Consider the following 16,850-nt stretch of genomic DNA (forward strand, 5'->3'; position numbering starts at 1 on the left):
TGGCCGAGCATGATGGCGGGTGTGGTCTGCACCCCACTGCTCGGGGCAGCTGGGGCGGGTGCGGGGACACACCCAGACCCCCCACGTCCCCAGCGGAGACTTTCTGCACTTGAGAACAGCTCCTTCCTCCCAACCCAGCCAAGCCACCACCACCCCAGGCGTGAACCTGTCTTCACAGCCCACGGCCAGCTCAGGCCTATTGGTTGCTGTCAAAATAAAAACCAACCACACCGAAGAGGTAAAACCTATCTTCATAAGGGAGGAGAACGAGGTCTATTTTATAAGAAGCTATTTCATAATGTGGAATGTGGGCCTGCTTGTATTTTATTTCATAAGCATTAGTGGCCAACAGAAAGGGTGGCTTGGAGGGACAAAGAAGTATGTGAAGTGAACGCTGAGCCTTAAGAAGTTACGCACAGGCACACGAAAGGGGGCCGCGGGAGGACGATGTCCGTGGGCCCTTCCAAACCATCATTCCCCTTGACTTACAGCCTTTCACATCTTTGACCTCAGGGTCCTGGGAACAAGAAAAGGGATCCACACTCTGGTGTTCTGGATGCGTGCCTAAGCTCCACTGCTCCACCTGGCCTGACGCCGACTGAGCTCTTCTTGTGAAAACCGAGACAGAGGATGGCAGATTGCCCGGGGAGCCGTGCGATCACCCCATCCCAATAGTCTGGGAAACACGGAGTGAGACCACTATGGAGACCCCCCCTTGGGCACCCTTCACACTGGCAAAAATGAGAAAGGTGGATAATACTCAGTGTTCCTAAGAGCAGGGTACCAGGTGCTGTCCATACGGCTGGGGGGGGGGGTGAATCTTGTTCATTTACTTTTGGGGGACAGTTTGGAACTCTCCACGGAGCTCAGACCTGTTCAGTCCTTGGGAAGCAGAAATCCACACTCCTCAGTAAAAAACTGATGCCCTCCACACCCGGAAAGTATGGGTGTGTTTACAGCAGCTTTATCTGTGATTGCCCCAAACTGTGAACCACCTAAGTGTCCATGGACTGTAGATTGGAAGAGTATGAAAATTCTGGGGTATTTGCATGACGGAACATCACAGAACAATCCGATGACCCGACGGCAGTGACACAGAGCACAAGTGACTCCCACGAGCATAAAACACATGCCACCATGCTGGATGCATGGGGCTTCCAAACAGGCAAGAGCAAATGGTGTGTGTAGAGATGTACACCTAGGTCCTAGGTGAGAAAACCAAAGAAGAAGAAGAAAAAAAATTTACGGGTGCGCCGGACACCAGAATCCAGGAAGTGGTGTCCTCGAGCTGCGAGGGGGAGGGCCTCCTACCACACTGGCTTTCCTTCTCTCCCCGGCCGTGTTTGCTTTGCAAGTTTTCACGGATCTGTACATAAACGCGGCGATGGACTCTTGCGCGTTTTCTATTCCATGATAAAAACAGTATAAAGAGAAATCTGGTGCAAGAAGGAGACATAGCAGGTCTTGCTTTTGGACGAGAGACTTCTCCTCCTTCAGCCCCCCCACCTCCCCCATCCCAGCCCCAGGGCACAGGGAGGAGAGTCCCTCTGTTCTGGAGCCAGGTGACATGGGGCCCGCCCACGGGGACCCGGGCGGCGACAGCAGCCAGTGCGCCCGCTTGAAGGACGGCAGGTACAGGGACGGGCAGGAGACTGGCTGGCTGACAGGCCCCCCGAGGCAGCTGGCAGGAAGAGAGGGCAGGGAAGGAAACCCACAGGCCCAACCTCCGTAGGTGGCGAGGACCAGAGGCCGGGTGACGCTAACGGCCGGCAGCTGCGAGGTGACTGCCGGCTTCGGGCAGATCCTGGGCTGGGCGAGTCCGAATCTAACACACGCGGAATGCCAGTCTGGAAGCTGAAGCAGCCCCTCGCGCTCCCCGGGAAGCTCGCTCTGCCCCAGCTCACCCACCCACTGTGGTCACACGGGACCCCCTGCCCCTGCGGAGAGGGGGAGGGCAAAGGCCCAGCTCCCAGCTCCTCTCCTGCGCTCGGGGTCGTCAGCCTCAGGCGTGTTTGTCCAGAATATTCTTCCCTGTGGGTCTCTGGGAAGAAGCAAGCTGAAAACGCACTTGTGCTTTGCTCTCACAATGCTGCGAAGGTGTCCTGGTGTTGAGGGCATGGCGGCTCTCCTTGGTGGGAGGGCAACAGAGGCCAGCAGAGCCCCCCGCCTCCCAGGCTGCGCCTCAGGCTGGAGTGGGCCGGCGGCCACCTCCCAGAGACCAAAGCATTTGGCCCGGGAGGGGTGGGGTGAGCCTCCGTCTGGCAGCCACGGCCTGGAGCAGCCGCACCCCTTGTCCGCCCTCCAACGCTGCCTGGATCACAGAGGATGGATGTGTGGTGGCAGTGCCCAGGCGGTGGTGGGTGGTGGTGGGGGGGCCCGGTTGGTGGAGGAACTCCACCCCTCCCCCCCGCCACCCGGGGCCAGGACAGCAGGGCACAGCCTCCTGTGTGGTTGCCATGGCAGCATGGAGCGCGGCGGCGGGAGGGGAGGAGGGCGGGATGGCATGTGCACCTGACCATAGCCGGGGCCAGGACGGGCTGTGCACACAGACCGCGAGGGCTCCCAGGGGCCTCCTGTCCAGGCTGGCTGCGCACTGGGTGGGGCCTCAGGCCAGCGGCTGGCCAGCCATCTTTGCGGAAGGAGAGCCGGAGGGCAGGCAAAGAGAAGGGCTATGAGGGCTGGTGCTCTCCTGGCCCCCAAAAGACACACGGAAACGCACCTTCTGGGCACTGGCACCTCGCATCCTAGCAAAGGGAGGCACGTGTGGAACTGGGTCATGCTTGTTGGCATCATGGGCGCCTTGGTCAGACCAGCGGGCTGATACTGACATCAGCCCAAAACCACTTGAACTTTTACTTCAGACAGGCTGTGCCTCAATGCCAACCTGGACCCACAGAGCCACACGCGTCAAGTAACATGGTGGCCCTTGGCCACTGATGGCGGCACCAGACAGGCCCTGTGGGATGTGGGGCTCGGGGCAGCCGCATACAGTCTCATTCATCAACGGACAAGGGCAAGGGCTTTCCTAAACCCACACTCGGCTTTCAAATTCCAGTACAAAAGAAGGGAGCTGGAGGGGCGCCTGGGTGGCTTAGTCGGTTAAGCGTCCAACTTTCACTTAGGTCATGATCTCGCGGTTCGTGGGTTCGAGCCCCGCGTCGGGCTCTGTGCTGACTGCCAGCTCGGAGCCTGGAGCCTGTTTCATAGTCTGTGACTCCCTCTCTCTCTGACCCTCCCCTGCTCACACTGTCTCTCTCTCTCTCCTAGAAATAAATAAAACATTAAAAAAATTAATAAAAAAAATAAACATTTAAAAACATAATGAATTAAAAAAAAAAAAAAGAAGGGAGCTGGAACTTGAGCGGGGAGAGGGGCAGTGTATAAGAAGAGCAACAACAACATGAGTTTGGTGTGACGGCAAGTGCCAATATGGCGCTGAGTGGACAGGGCAGCCATGGGCGCCGGGACCCGAAGAAGAAATCCTCCTCGACTCTGGGAGACAGCAGTCTGAGTCCCGCAGGATCCCCGCGGGCGCATGTCAATCACCCATGAGCTCGCAGAGATCACGAAGACATAAGGAAACAGAGTTAGGAGATGGAAGGCAGCAGGGGGGGAAGAGAGTGGAGGAGGTGGAGGGTTGAGCCCCTGAGGACTTTCATGTTGGAGCCACCAATCGATGGAAGGCAAGCTAACTGTGTATGACGTGTTCAAGGAAACAAAAGAGCGGATCACGGGGCATCTGGGGGGCTCGGTTGGTTGAGCGCCGATCCTTGATTTCAGCTCAGGTCATGATCCCAGGGTTGTGGGATTGAGCCCCGCATCGGCTCTGCACTGAGCGTGAAGCCTGCTTAGACTCTCTCTTTCCCTCCCCACTCTCACTCTCTTTCTCTATCTCTCTAAAAATAAAAGAATACAGAATAAAAAAGATGGGATTACAAAAATGACCAAGTAATAAAATACTCTACACGTGCTGAGGCATATTAGAGAAACAGCCACCACAACAAATAGAACTGCTAGAAATTTAAAAAAAAAGTCATTCATGGGGAACAAAAAAGCATCGGGGGTTCAGTTTAAAAGCAGATTAGACACAGATGAAGTGACATTTCGGGACGTGGAAGGACGGACAAAGCCACGACACAGTCGGGACACGGAGAAGCGAAGACAGAACATGAGGGGCCGTACAGAGGATGGCCCAGAAGGTCTACTGGATGTCTATACGGGCCTAAAGGGCTGAATGGAGAGAAGGAAAGCAGGTAGTATTTGAGGAGGAGACAGCTGAATATTTTCTGGAACTGATGAAAGCGAACAACCCATGACTGTAGGGAGCAGGGACCCACGGCCACCAGCAGCTTAACCCTGTGCACAGTACCTTGTTCATCTCCATAGCAACTCAGATAAACATCAGTTTCCTTCCCCACTGGGTCACTGAACAACGTGAGGTCCGAGAAGCAAATTAAATGATGTGTGTCCCTTGTTCCCAGGGGGTACAAGCGTGTATCCCTCTAAACCCTCCTAGCATCTCTGACAAATGTGCCTGCCGTACTGTGACTATATATTTTTGGAATGGCAATGTGTTGTAGTGGTACTGAAAACATCCCCATGGGGGTGTCCGGGGGGCTCCATCAGTTAAACGTCCCCCTTTGGCTCAGGTCATGATCTTGCAGTTCGTGGGTTCGAGTCCCGTGTTGGGCTCTGTGCTGGCAACTCGGAGCCCGGAGCTGCTTTGGATTCTGTGTCTCCTTCTCTCTCTCTCTGCCCCGCCCCTGTTCGTGCTCTGTCTCTCAAAAATAAATAATTTTTAAAGACTTAAAAAAAAATAAAAAGATGTCCCAGCCCTATATGCTTAGAACCCCACCGATCCTGTGTCCTTCCTTTACGGGAAGGGGATACATAATTTTTGGAAAAGAAATTTTATTTACCTTTTCTAACAAATTCATTTTTCAGGCACACCTGGGCTGTGACTGACTTCTCAATTTCTTAAAACGGCAAAGCATGTCATCCTGTGAGGCTTCAGAGAGCTCATGGGGGGCTGTACCCTCAGGGGAGCCCCGGGCCCTGGTGTCCGCAGGAAGGCAGAGCCCTGACCCCCGCTGCAGGACCGTGGCTGCGTGCTCACACGGCCTCGCCCCTGTGTGCACGCACGGGGAACTCCCGCCTCCCCTTCCTAAAAGGGCACTCACACCATCATGGTCCACCCTCAAGACCCACGTGGTCCCAGTGAGGCCGTGTGGGCAGGACACAGGACAGGGGCAAGGCTGACATTTCCTGTGGATGCGCCCTGGCGCCACGCCTTGCATGGGGAGTGGAGGTGGGGACGGAGCTGCGGGTCGTGGAGTCCCTGGACTTCTCTCGGCCCAGAGCCGTCAGGACCCTGGACCCCCACCCTCAACTCCCACCTGCCTGACCACCTTGGGCAAAGTCCCTTGTGCTCAAGTCCCCCTTAGAAAACTGAGGATTTACACTCACTGGCCATAAGGTCCTTTTTGGCTCAAGCCTTCTGCCCCCAGAAACGGATGTCCCACTATAATTCGTGCGGAGAGAAAACTGGATCTGAGTTGGCCAGTGTCTCCCAAATGCGGCCCGTAGTGGTGGCCAGGGTGCCTGGGATTTATCCTCTGCCTCTCACACTGTAGCAGCAGAGATTCACAACCTCAAAGAGGCCTTTTCAAAACACGCTGACCCTCTGTCCGTGTTCTATGGGTGGCACGGGGCGCGTGTTTTCCCAGGAGAGGGGGCCTGCCGCACTGAACCGTAATTTGAATCGGAAGTTCCAGAATGAACTCTCTAACTTCCCCATTTGACTCTCAGTGCTATTACCTAAGTGGAAACTGCGAGCATTCGGGATTTCCCACGGGTGTCCCTTGGCCCCAGCTGCCTGTGGTCGTCCAAGACTCAAAATCAGCTTGTACGCACAGTCCCCGGGTCGCGACGGCCCCCTTGTGAGTTTCTGGCTTTACAATGGAGACAGAGTGACAATGGCTCAGGAGAAACTGTACTTCAGGTCTGAAGGCGGATCTCTTCCCGGGCTGGAGATGCGAGGTAGGGTTCTCTCTGTGATGGGGGAGGCAGGCGTCACCCAGGCACCCGTGCCGACAAAAGTGTCAACCACACGGCCATTGACAGCAGCTCTGTGTGTCCCTTCGGCGTGGTGTTCCAGGAACCACGTGAAAAAGTCAGCACTTGACGGTCAGATCGGCTTCGGCCGACGACTCAGCCCAACTGCAGGCTCACCTAGGTACAGTGGGCGAGGCCTGGTGGGCTTGTTCCCTAGCATAGATGTGTTAAATGCATTTCGACTTAACGATATTTTCCATCTACAAAGGGTTCATCAGGACATAATCCCATCATCGGTGGAGGAAGACCTGTGTTTATTACCCTCCCACAAAGCGCTAGACCGTATGGGCAGCACACCGACCTGCGTTAACGTATCTTCAGTCAAGTTCATGATGCCCACCATTAAGAGCCACAAAAACGAGGTTCTGTTTCTGGACCTGAGAGCCTCTTGGGTTCTTATCATTCTTCCAGGTGCTGCCGGGAGGCCCCAGGGAGGGCGGGCCGGCCTTGGCGTCTAAGCCGGGGTCATGAAGGAGACAAGTGCCCTGAGCCAGGCAGCGTGGAGGGGGTGGGGGCGTGAGAAGCACACAGCAGGCAGCCGCCCGGAGCCACACCGTGTCCTAGAAGGGCTGGGAACAGACCAGTGAAGGCCCTCGGCAGCTCAGAGCAAGGAGGCCGGAGCCGTGTGGGGAAGGGCCAGCGGCAAGTGGGGCTGGACAGGGAACCACAAACATCAGGGGAACAGAAGGCTGACGGACATGAGGCTTGCTTGCCACGTACAGCCTCTCCTGCAGCCACGTGGTCCTAAATCCTGCCTTCCGCCTCACGGAAACAGGTGCCGGGGACCCCGGGGGACATCGAGGAACCGCGCTCACAGTGAGGGCACCTGTACACAGAAGAGACTCAGGGCCCCGGCCTGACCAGCACCAGGTGCACCGGGTGCACAGAGCACAGAGTCACGCGGGAGGGCCACACACTGCACCCACGTCCCCGTGTCCCCAACACGCATCTGCATGGTTCCGGCATTCAGGCACGAGAACGCAGACGCCCTGAAACCCGCAGAGAAACGGACGCCGCACTTTGGCTCAAGTGCTCACGAACCACACAGTGTAGGCTCTGAGCGTGCCTCCTCCCGCGGCTCTGCACTGTCTCCTTCCTACACCCAGACGGGTCCCACTAAACTTGAGCTGAACCCGCCCTGCACCCCCCTGAAGGTGGACGGCTGAGTCCTCCCCGCCAGGCCCTCCCAGGTCTGGCCCTGCGGCTCACGGCCCCCCTCCCCCCGGGCACCCACTGCACACACACCCGCTCCACGCCTCCTGTTCTGTGTGGTGCCTCTTTCTCCCACTGAGATGTGGGCTCAGGAGGCAGATGGCGGTGTGGCTCCCACCTCCGTCTCTAATGTGCAGAATGGTGCTGGCATTCAGTGCCTCCACAGCTACGGATTCTAGTGAATGCACGTTCTTGAACAGGTGAGTCAGCTGAAATGACTGCAAAGCAGCAGGACACACATTCTACGGGAAAAAGGGGACGAGGCAGGAGAAGACGCCTGGGGAAGGAACGGACAGCTGGGAGCCCCCGGCTGTCCCAGGGCGGGAGCAGGCCGCCGTCTCCGACCACAGCTCTTCCCCCGCGAGCCTGGGATCAGGCGCTGGACCCGCGAGGACAGGCCTCACTCTCTCTCTGGATTATACCCCTCGGGGCTGACATCACGCAGCCCCGTGACGTGCGTGCTGGAAATTACTCCACAGAAGATGGTGAAAGGCCAAAGCTGAGGGGGAAATGAGCTGGCCGGTGCCACACAAGGAGAAACTCTCCCTCACACGACTTCTGCCCAAGGCTGCTACTGCGCCCACTAAACCACCATTCCGGCACCCGCCGCGTGCCAGCCTGTGCTGTCCTGCTCTGGTCTGCGGAATCGCTTTCAAAACAAGAGTTTTGTGTTTAAGATCATTTTTCAAATACAAGGTATTATGGTAACATCTGAATAAAATTCTTCTAATAGATGGATACTCACGAAAGCCCTCCGAGTTCTAGAAACAGTTTAAAAGTCAGCTGGATGTGACTGCATCTGCCTGACCGTGGGGCTAAGTGCCCTCTGTAAGTCTCCAGGGTGACAGTGGGTGAGTGTCCCCTGACACCCGCTCAGCATCTCTGGAGGGTCGCTGAGCAGTGACAGACACGTGAGTGTGCCCCCGGCCACAGCTCCTCTGGGGATAAGGCTGACACCCTCCTAAAGGCAGCGCAGTGCCATCCTCGACCGCTGGCCCCGCCCCAAGGTGGCCTGCATCTCCAGGATCCTGAGTACGGAAGTCCTCAGTCACTACGGTTAACAACGAGCAGAGCGCGGGATGCACACCACATTTCTGAGCTCAGAAGGTGAAGCCCCCAAACCCGCCTGTGGTCACACCTTCCAGAGCAAACTGTTCCAACTCCCTGCAAATTCTCTTCGATTCCCTGCCTCAGAGGCAGTAAATAGTTCCAAGCAGGGGAGTCTGGGTGGCTCAGTCGGTCTAGTGTCTGACCAGCTCCGGTCATGACCTTGCGGTCTGTGGGTTCAAGCCCCACGTCGGGTCCTGTGCTGACAGCTCAGAGCCTGGAGCCTGCTTCAGATTCTGTGTCTCCCTCTCTCTCTGCCCCTTCCCTGCTCACGCTCTGTCTCTCTCTGTCTCTCAAAATAAATAAATGTTAAAAAAATAGTTGCAAGCAAAGAGAGAAGTCTGAGACATGGGGGCAGAGAGGGAACAAAGCACGGTGTTTCTATCTCAGACGGACAGCCACAGAAACCGCCAGGTGCCCCGTCTCACCGTGTAAAGCCAAGAGTGTGGCTAGGTAGCATTTCTTCACCCTCACGTGCCCTCCGTGCCCGGGAAGAGTGCTCACTCTGGGCCGGACTGGACGACAGACGCTGGGTTACGAGCAACGTCTCTGCTGGGAGCGCGTTCACTGTGGCCCCCGTGGTGCTGCCCGGTGTCGGCACGTGAGCCTTCCCCAGGACCCCGGGGGAAGTTGAGTTTCCCCCACTTGCCCAAGTGGGCCCGGCGGCAGGAGGGGACAGGGATAGACAGCGTACTCACAAAAATTTCCCGTTTGTCTTGGATCCAATCAGCACAATTTGCTCAGATTCGACGCGCGAGATTTTGCCGTGGAACCAGGGCATCTTCTCGTGGGCCGTGGTGGCGATCAGCTTCTCCAGCTGCGGTTTCTGGCTGATGATGGCCTGCTCCAGAGCCTGGCCCTGACGAGGGCGGGGGGAGGGGGGAGACAAGTACGGAGTAAAGAGGAGAAAAAGACCCAGAAATCACTTTGTAAGTCCTGACGTAATTTATTCACCAAACAAAACCAGTAAGATCCCCATAAAGGATTTGAGTACCTTCAAGTATGGAAGTAACTATATAGCATTTAGAGCTTGGCCTTTTAAAGCCGGATGGGGCTTCGGAAACCATCTGGCACCATCCACGAGGTGCAGAGAAGAGGTCCCCCGCCCTCCGTGGATCACAGCCCGGCACTACCCAGGGGGCCCTTCCTGACGGAAGCCCTGGGATGCGAGCTGCGAGGGAGACCCCTCCTCCTAGCTCTCACTGCTGACTGTCTGTGCAGGGCATGTGGCCACAGGGCGTGGAGGACGTGACCATGACAACGTGGACATGACAACGTGGAAAACACACTCGGGAGGGGCCAACAGCTGGGTGAGCTCCCTTCCCCACCGTGCCCAGTGGGAGAGAGACAGAGAGGGGTATTTTCCGCAGCCATAAATGAACACCCCAACGTGGATTATTGGGAGTTAGAAAGAGGACCAGAAGAAGTAAAAATAAAAATATAATGAACCCAGGGGCGCCTGGGGGCTCAGTCAGTTAAGCGTCAGACTTCAGCTCAGGTCATGGTTTTGCGGTTCGTGAGTTCGAGCCCCACGTCGGGCTCTGTGCTGACGGCTCAGAGCCTGGAGCCTGTTTCATATTCTGTGTCTCCCTCTCTCTCTGCCCCTCCCCTGCTCATGCTCTCTCTCTCTCTCTCAAAAACAAGTAAACATTTAAAGACGTATATAATGAACCCAAACTAGGAGGTGGAAGGGAGGAGGGAAGGCCAGCAGGAGCCGGGGATGGAAGGTTTGTCATGCCGCACAGATGGCCTGAGGAACAGAAGCTGTGAGTGACACGGTGCGTCCCAAACACAGCCAGCCGAGGTCTGAGTGCAGGAAGGAGGCAGCCCGAAAGGGTGCTGGCTGCGTGAGTCCCTTCACACACGGTATTCTGGAAAAGGCTACGATGTGGGGGTCAGATGACAGGTGGGGAGCTGCTGGGGGCTGGAGGGGCGGCAAATCCTGCCTGGGGTGGGACCCACATGGGGCTGCGTGCTGGTCAAAAATCATAGAACTGTACATCCGAAAAGTTTCATTTTACTGTGCATAAATCACCACTCTACAAATCTGCTGAGTCTGACTTAAAAAAAATAAGTAAGGCAGAAGGTCTGGGGCACATCCAATCCGTGCTGATAATGACTGAGCGCGAGTACTGCTACCTGCCTGCCAGGTGAATTCAGTGCAGACTGTAGCCAAGAGCAGAAAGCAGTCCCTGTATGCGACCTTCAGAAAGCTGTGCTGTCACACACCCGTGTGCATGGGACGGACCATCAACGTTGGACGCGTACATCCGGGGAGCGCTAGACAAAAGGCCCAACACACAGGCCCAAGCCAGACACAGCCAACCAGCCTGGTGGCTCCTGACAGCAAGTGCTGTCGATGGTGTGGTGGGGACTGAGCTGTCACCATAGGAATTAAACACACGCGCCCTTCCCTGTGGCCGCACCGACGTGCTCAGGGCCACCGCCCAGGAGCTGAGAAAGATGGGCAGAGGGACCTTACGGGCAAATTAGGTGCCCATCACCAAGAGTGTGGGAGGCACCATGAGGGACCAAGCACGGGCAGCTGCAGCTCCGTGGCTGCTCATCCAGAACGTTCTGGAACAGATCTCACGAAGCTATAGAATCAAGAGCCCACGGTGTATGCGGAACGGCCCCGTCAGGTACATGCACACAGCTGACGCCCCCAATGCCTGGCTGGAGGGGCTCCGTGAGAGGCAGGCAGGGTGGCCCGTGAGGAGGGGAGCTGTGCCCTGTGGCCAGGCAGTGGGGGGGGTAGGGCTGACCCATGCCCGGACGCCAGGCAGTGCGGGGCGGGGGGCTCACCTGCAAGTTCCAGGTCTGCTTCACGTACTCCCGGATGAGGCTCTCCTTCAGGTCCTCGAACGGGCCGGTCTTGGGCTGCACGCCGGGCGGCCGGTGGAAGGGCTTCGTGAGGAGGCAGACGAGGCCGTCGGACTCCTGCGAGTGGTAGTGGCACAGCTCGGCGGGGCTGCCGTGCGCCCTGCCGCCCGCGATGGCGTACGTGCCGTTGAGCTCGCGCTCGATGGTGTAGTGGTGCGCCTTCCTCCCGTGCGCCACCGACAGCGCGAAGCCGCCCAGGTAATTGCGGCTCTGGCGCAGCAGGTACAGCCCGTCGCTCATGCCCCCCTGCACCAGGTAGTCCTCCGCCTCCTCCCGCGTGATGTTGCCGAAGAAGAAGGGCAGGTGGTTGGCGGTGTCGGCCCCCACGCCTCCGGCCACGCCTCCCGCCATGCCCGCGCCTCCTCGTCCCGGGCCAAGGGCCCACGGGGTCCTCCTGGAAGAGAAGACGGGACACCGGTCAGGGCTCGAGCGGCGAGGGCGGCAGCTGGGCCACCGGCCCTGCTTCACCCTGGCCAGGGCCCCCCGCCGGGGCCGAAAGCTCTTCCCTCTTGGGACCTGGGGTCCTCCTTCCCCTCCTTTCTGTGGGATCCACTCCCAGACACGCCCTCTCAGCGCTGAACCCCAAAACAGCATGGGACAAACGTGACCCAATTAACATCTTTTTCTGGTCGGGACAGAGAATTCTAAGACGCGCTAAAAAGAGCAGTCCCGCTGCAGGGCGGCCGGCCGGTGGACAGGACAGAGCCCCGCAGGGCCTGGCCCGGCACCCTCTGGGGACGGGGACAGCGGCAACGGACACGCGGTGCTGGCCAGCGTCACGTGCAGTGAAGGCGCTCCTGGGCACCCGTGTGCCTGGATGCTGGGTCTCGTGCTCCTACTGAGGCAGACACCGGGCAGCTCAGGTGCCGGCCACGTTCACACCCCGTGTACGGCCGAGGCAGCGGGCACCACGGCCCACGTGCCTTCGGCCTGGGCAGGGGGAAGGGCCAGCAAGCCGCTGCCCTGAGGCATGAAGACAGACAACCTGCCCGTGCCCCTGGCCACGGATGCCACGCTGTCCCCTCCCTCCTGGCCTTCTCCAGGCCACATCCAGGCACCCATCACGCACCATCTGCACGGCCGATACTAAGGACACAGTGCAGGTTCCACACTGGATGAGGACATCTGTCACAAAGAAGCTGCCTCTTGCACTAAGCGGACACACACTTCAGGAAGGGAGTGTACGCACTTCTAATCGGGGGCGTGTCTTCCCTCGGTCGTGCTTGGACATGAGAAGCCTATATGTGTTGCCGATTCCCCAAATACCCAAAGAAGTGTGTATTTTAACCAAAGGGGCCTGTCACCCATGGAGAATTATCGAGGTGACCCCACCTGTATATCTAGGGAGAAAAGCGCGTGCCCCCGCATGTTACACTCAGATGCACACGGTCACACACACACGATGATGTGAGATGGCTTGGCCACCGCGTGGCTTTTCCTACAAGTAGCAGTAAAACATCAGAGTAACTGCCTGGGCCGCCTGAGGGCTCCGTCGGTTGAGCACCTGACTCTTGGTTTCGGTTCAGGTCATGATCTCATGGTTTGTGGGTTCAAGCCACTCGCCCAGCTCTTTGCTGACAGTGCAGAGTCTGCTTGGGGGTCCTCTCTCTCTTCTATGCCCCCACCCCAAAAATAAACTAAAAAAAAAAAGTATCTGTCTGACGGAGGTAACAATTTTCTCCAGGCAACGCTGCCAAATTTGAGTGAGCCTCTGAAAAGACCTCAGTTTTATGATAATGTAAGGATATAAACAGTCTTCTAGCTTCCTCTTCAGCACTGGATTATCAACAATTAGTTTTTCTTCATCCAAAGTTTGCTCGGTTACATACAGTTTACAGTTGCACGTAAGTCTAAGGATGCTATGGACAAAAACACCTCTCTGGGAAGATGCGTCTTTTGGGGGCAATTTTTTCTCTTCCTCATTTTTAAGAGAGACAGAGCACAAGTTGGGGAGGGACAGAGAGACAGAGAGAGAGACTCCAGGCTCTGAGCTGTCAGCACAGAGCCCAACACAGGGCTCGAATTCATGAACCGTGAGATCATGACCTGAGCTGAAGTCGGGTCCTTAACCTCAGGCACCATATTTTAAACGTGAACGAATACTTTGTAATTTACCTAAATCCCAACAACATAACTAGCATTTTCAAAATGCGTCATCTTGTTACTCTGGACAAGGGTGCTGGCTCTCTGGCAGGTAGCACTGGGAAGGACTTGGACTTGGCATCTGCTGGCCCGTCCCTGATGGGGGGGATCCTGAACAGTCATCTCCCAGCAGGAGGCAGAGAGGGTGGTGTGATGGCCTGGCTGTGCTCTGCGTTAGCAGCCACACCCCCAACTCCTAGACCCCTCACCTCCACCCTGAGGGTGTGATCTGTCACAGGGACACTGCCTGGGGCCCTGAGGGTGGATGCATTTGGCCAGTGGCCTGGGGGGCGGGGGGGGGGGCGCGGCGGTGTCTGACAGTAGAGATGGCTCCTGCAAGAACAGCTTAGGAGCTTAGGACACATTCTTGGGCTGTTTGGTTTGCGGGAGGAACATCCGTGATGCCCTGTCCCTGAGCCCCCACCACCCACCCCGTGCCTTCTCCTGGTCTCCACTCTCCTCTGCACAGCACAGGCTGCCTCGTTCCAGCCACTGTCCCATGAGCTCATGGCCACCCTGCCGTTCTCGGCCCTGCTTTTCGGACACCAGCCCTGGCTCTGAAACCCCAAGGGCTGCGCCTGTGCACTTGGCCTCCGTCTGGGCCTCTCCTGCGCTGAGCCGAGGACCCGCGGTGGCTCCCCACTGTGCACCCTCCTCCATGTGCCCTTCGACGCACCCCACCCCCACCGCTGCCCAGCACCCACTGACCCCAGGGAGAGTCTGCAGCTCAAAGTGTGTTTAACGCCTCCGGGAGAGATTTCTCAATAGTGCCTGGAAACGCTACTTAATTTCTGTCTAGTTCAAGGCTCCCAGTTCTTTTTCGACACGTGCAAATCTACTTTATGCAAAAGCTCATCACTGAGAAGCAAAGGGGACCTTTGGACCCCACACAACGGACCCCTGAAGCCTTTCGGACCTCGGCCGGTACACATCTGCACAGGTGGCTTCTAGTGCTGTGAGGCTGTGGGGTTTGTCCGGCGAGCTTCCAAACCACAGCATCACGTGCTCCTCGGCACCTTTTTAGGACACAGGGTCAAAGTGCGTTTCATATTACAGATGTTTTATGACAGGAAACCATATTTTGTGATGCCTGCGGCAGCATTTCCCCCTTTGCTGATTAATTCCTCACCCCAGGGCTCCTCCGCACAGGTGACCACCCCCCCGGGGCTCCTCCGCGCAGGTGACCATCCCCCCGGGGCTCCTCCGCGCAGGTGACCGCCCCCCCGGGGCTCCTCTGCACAGGTGACCTCCTCCCCACTCCCCCCTACCGGCATGCCCGCCTGTGTCCACTGAGCTCCTGACCTGAACTGCTCACCTGACGTGTCCACCTAAGTGTCCGACAGGCAACTCAACCTTCATGTTCCCCCCACGGGGCTTCGGTTGCTCAGGCACACCTGCCCCCCAGCCTGTCCTACTGGGGAAATGTCACTGACCCTAAGCAGCTGCTGAGGACGAGGGTGCGGACCCCGCCCTCTCACGGTGCACTAGTCTACATTGAGTCAGAAGACGGCGTGCTGGCTGTCAGCTGCGTCCATCCCGCAGGGCTCAGCGGGCTCCGTGCAGGAGGCTGGCCCCGGTGGTCTCCAGGGGTCTCTCATCAGTTTTCCTTTAAATGCATCCCGAAGCCACAGCTTCTCGCCGTCTCCCCTGAAGCCACCCTGGTACAAGCCACCAGCTCTCGTGCACGTCGGCGGCTCTTACCCATCCTGCCCTGCTCCGGGTCCGCTCCCCGCGTGCCGGGCACAGGGGTGTCGGCAGGCCATCTCCCTGTCCCCGGCTGCCGCACGGCCCCCTGGCTGGTCTTCTCAGGCCACGTCACCTCCTCCGAGAGGCACAGGCTGACAACATGCTCCCATTCATCTTTGTCCCGTGGAGGGTTTACTTCCTTCATCGCACGCACCTCCGACCAGCTCTTCCCACCCTCACGCGGGGGCTCCAAGTGTTGACCTGCACCGCCGACACCCTGCGCCTTCCCAGCGGCTCTCAAACTGCCTGCTGAATGGAAACACGCTGGTCCCCTGTTCGCAGTTTCCGCGGGGGACGCGCGCTGCGCACACGACACAGACTCCCCAGGCGCCTGCTGCTTTGCCCGGCGGCCGGAGTCTCACCCACTCCCTGCCCCGCCTGGCGCAGCCGGGCCCCTGCCCGCCCGCAGGACGCCCGAGCTGCTTCCCGCCTGCCTCCCCAGACCGTCCAGGGCTCGCCCACTTGACGCTACCTCCTGTCCACCATCCTGGTCACGGTTCCGCTTCACCCAAGACCCTCTTCAGAGCATGGCCACCTTGGAAGCCGCCACGCGGGGGTATACACACGCCGGGGCCAGGCCACTCCAGGGTCTGCACTCGGTGTCCCCGTGTGACGTGGGTGGCCTCGGCACACCAGGGTTCACGCTGGGCTTCCGGCTAATGAAAGCGGCCCCGATCACACGTCCCCACCCTCGACGCACACGCTAACACTGCTGCTTGTCCCTCACACTCCCGTCCATGTGTCACCGACGCCGCGGTGGCTCAGGGTTTCCCAACGTCCGTTCTGGGGCTTCTTGTCCAGGACAGGCCGGCCTCCGCCGACTGGTGCCAGTAGCACACCCGATTCCCCGACTGTGACACGATTCCCCACATGTTCCCCGGGGGCGATGGCCCCCGTGTCCCCTGACTGAGACCACCGCGTTCCCGGTTTGCGCCTGCTCACAAGTCCGGCGTGTTCCTCCCGCTGCAGCGGCACCCGCGCCGACACAGGAGACGTCCAAGGCTCCCCTTGTGTGATTCCCTGCCACCATCACTGTGAGCAAAGGGCAGGGAAGGCGGGAAGAGAGCGGAGTCCCGGGGGCGTAAGGAGCCCCAGCGCCACGCTTGCTGGCCCCCGGCCGCACGACTCAGCACGCGGCACCAAGCTCGGGCCGCTCCCAGCGCCGTCGGCAACCAAAGGCACAGAGAAACGCAAAACCATGGCGCTAAAGGGACGTGAAAAGGACCCTTGTGTGTAGTGTGAGCCCCACACGGAGGCAAGGCGTGGCCTTATTCAACCTCAGCTGGGGACAGGCCGTCAGGACACTCACACCCTTCACCACCCGCGTCCCCAGGTGACCACACGGACCTGGTGAGGGGGGCTGGGGGCTGCAAGCACGCTTCAGCCAGAAGGCCAACCATCCACGTGGAACCTGTCAATAATGAGGATTGTGGTTTCTCACCCCCCGCCTCACCTCTACCTCACCCCCAGCTTTACCTCTACCTCACCCCTCACCTCTACCTCACCCCCACCTCACCTCTACCATACCTCAACCTCACCTCTACCTCTACCTCACCCCTCACCTCTACTGCACCCCTACGTCACCTCTACCTCACCCCCCACCTCTACCTCCTCCTCACCTCTACCTCACCTCTACCTCACCCTCA

At 58.3% G+C, this 16,850-nt stretch overlaps 1 protein-coding gene across 4 annotated transcripts in view; it reads right to left on the reverse strand.

Moving 5' to 3' along the window:
* SYK (spleen associated tyrosine kinase) overlaps window positions 1-16,850 on the reverse strand; it is a 115,917-nt gene that overhangs the window by 38,753 nt on the left and 60,314 nt on the right. For all 4 annotated transcript variants that reach the window (XM_039241480.1, XM_039241479.1, XM_039241481.1 and 1 more), the window contains exons 2-3: window positions 11,239-11,710; window positions 9,132-9,292 (exon numbers count right to left, since the gene is read on the reverse strand). In XM_039241480.1, the coding sequence (XP_039097411.1) occupies window positions 9,132-9,292; window positions 11,239-11,667 (590 nt within the window). In that variant the 5' untranslated portion in view covers window positions 11,668-11,710. The remainder of the gene's footprint in view (window positions 1-9,131; window positions 9,293-11,238; window positions 11,711-16,850) is intronic.

This window comes from Hyaena hyaena, unplaced genomic scaffold, assembly GCF_003009895.1.
Source record: "Hyaena hyaena isolate Hyena2069 unplaced genomic scaffold, ASM300989v1 scaffold_194, whole genome shotgun sequence".
In the NCBI taxonomy this organism is placed as follows: domain Eukaryota; kingdom Metazoa; phylum Chordata; class Mammalia; order Carnivora; family Hyaenidae; genus Hyaena; species Hyaena hyaena.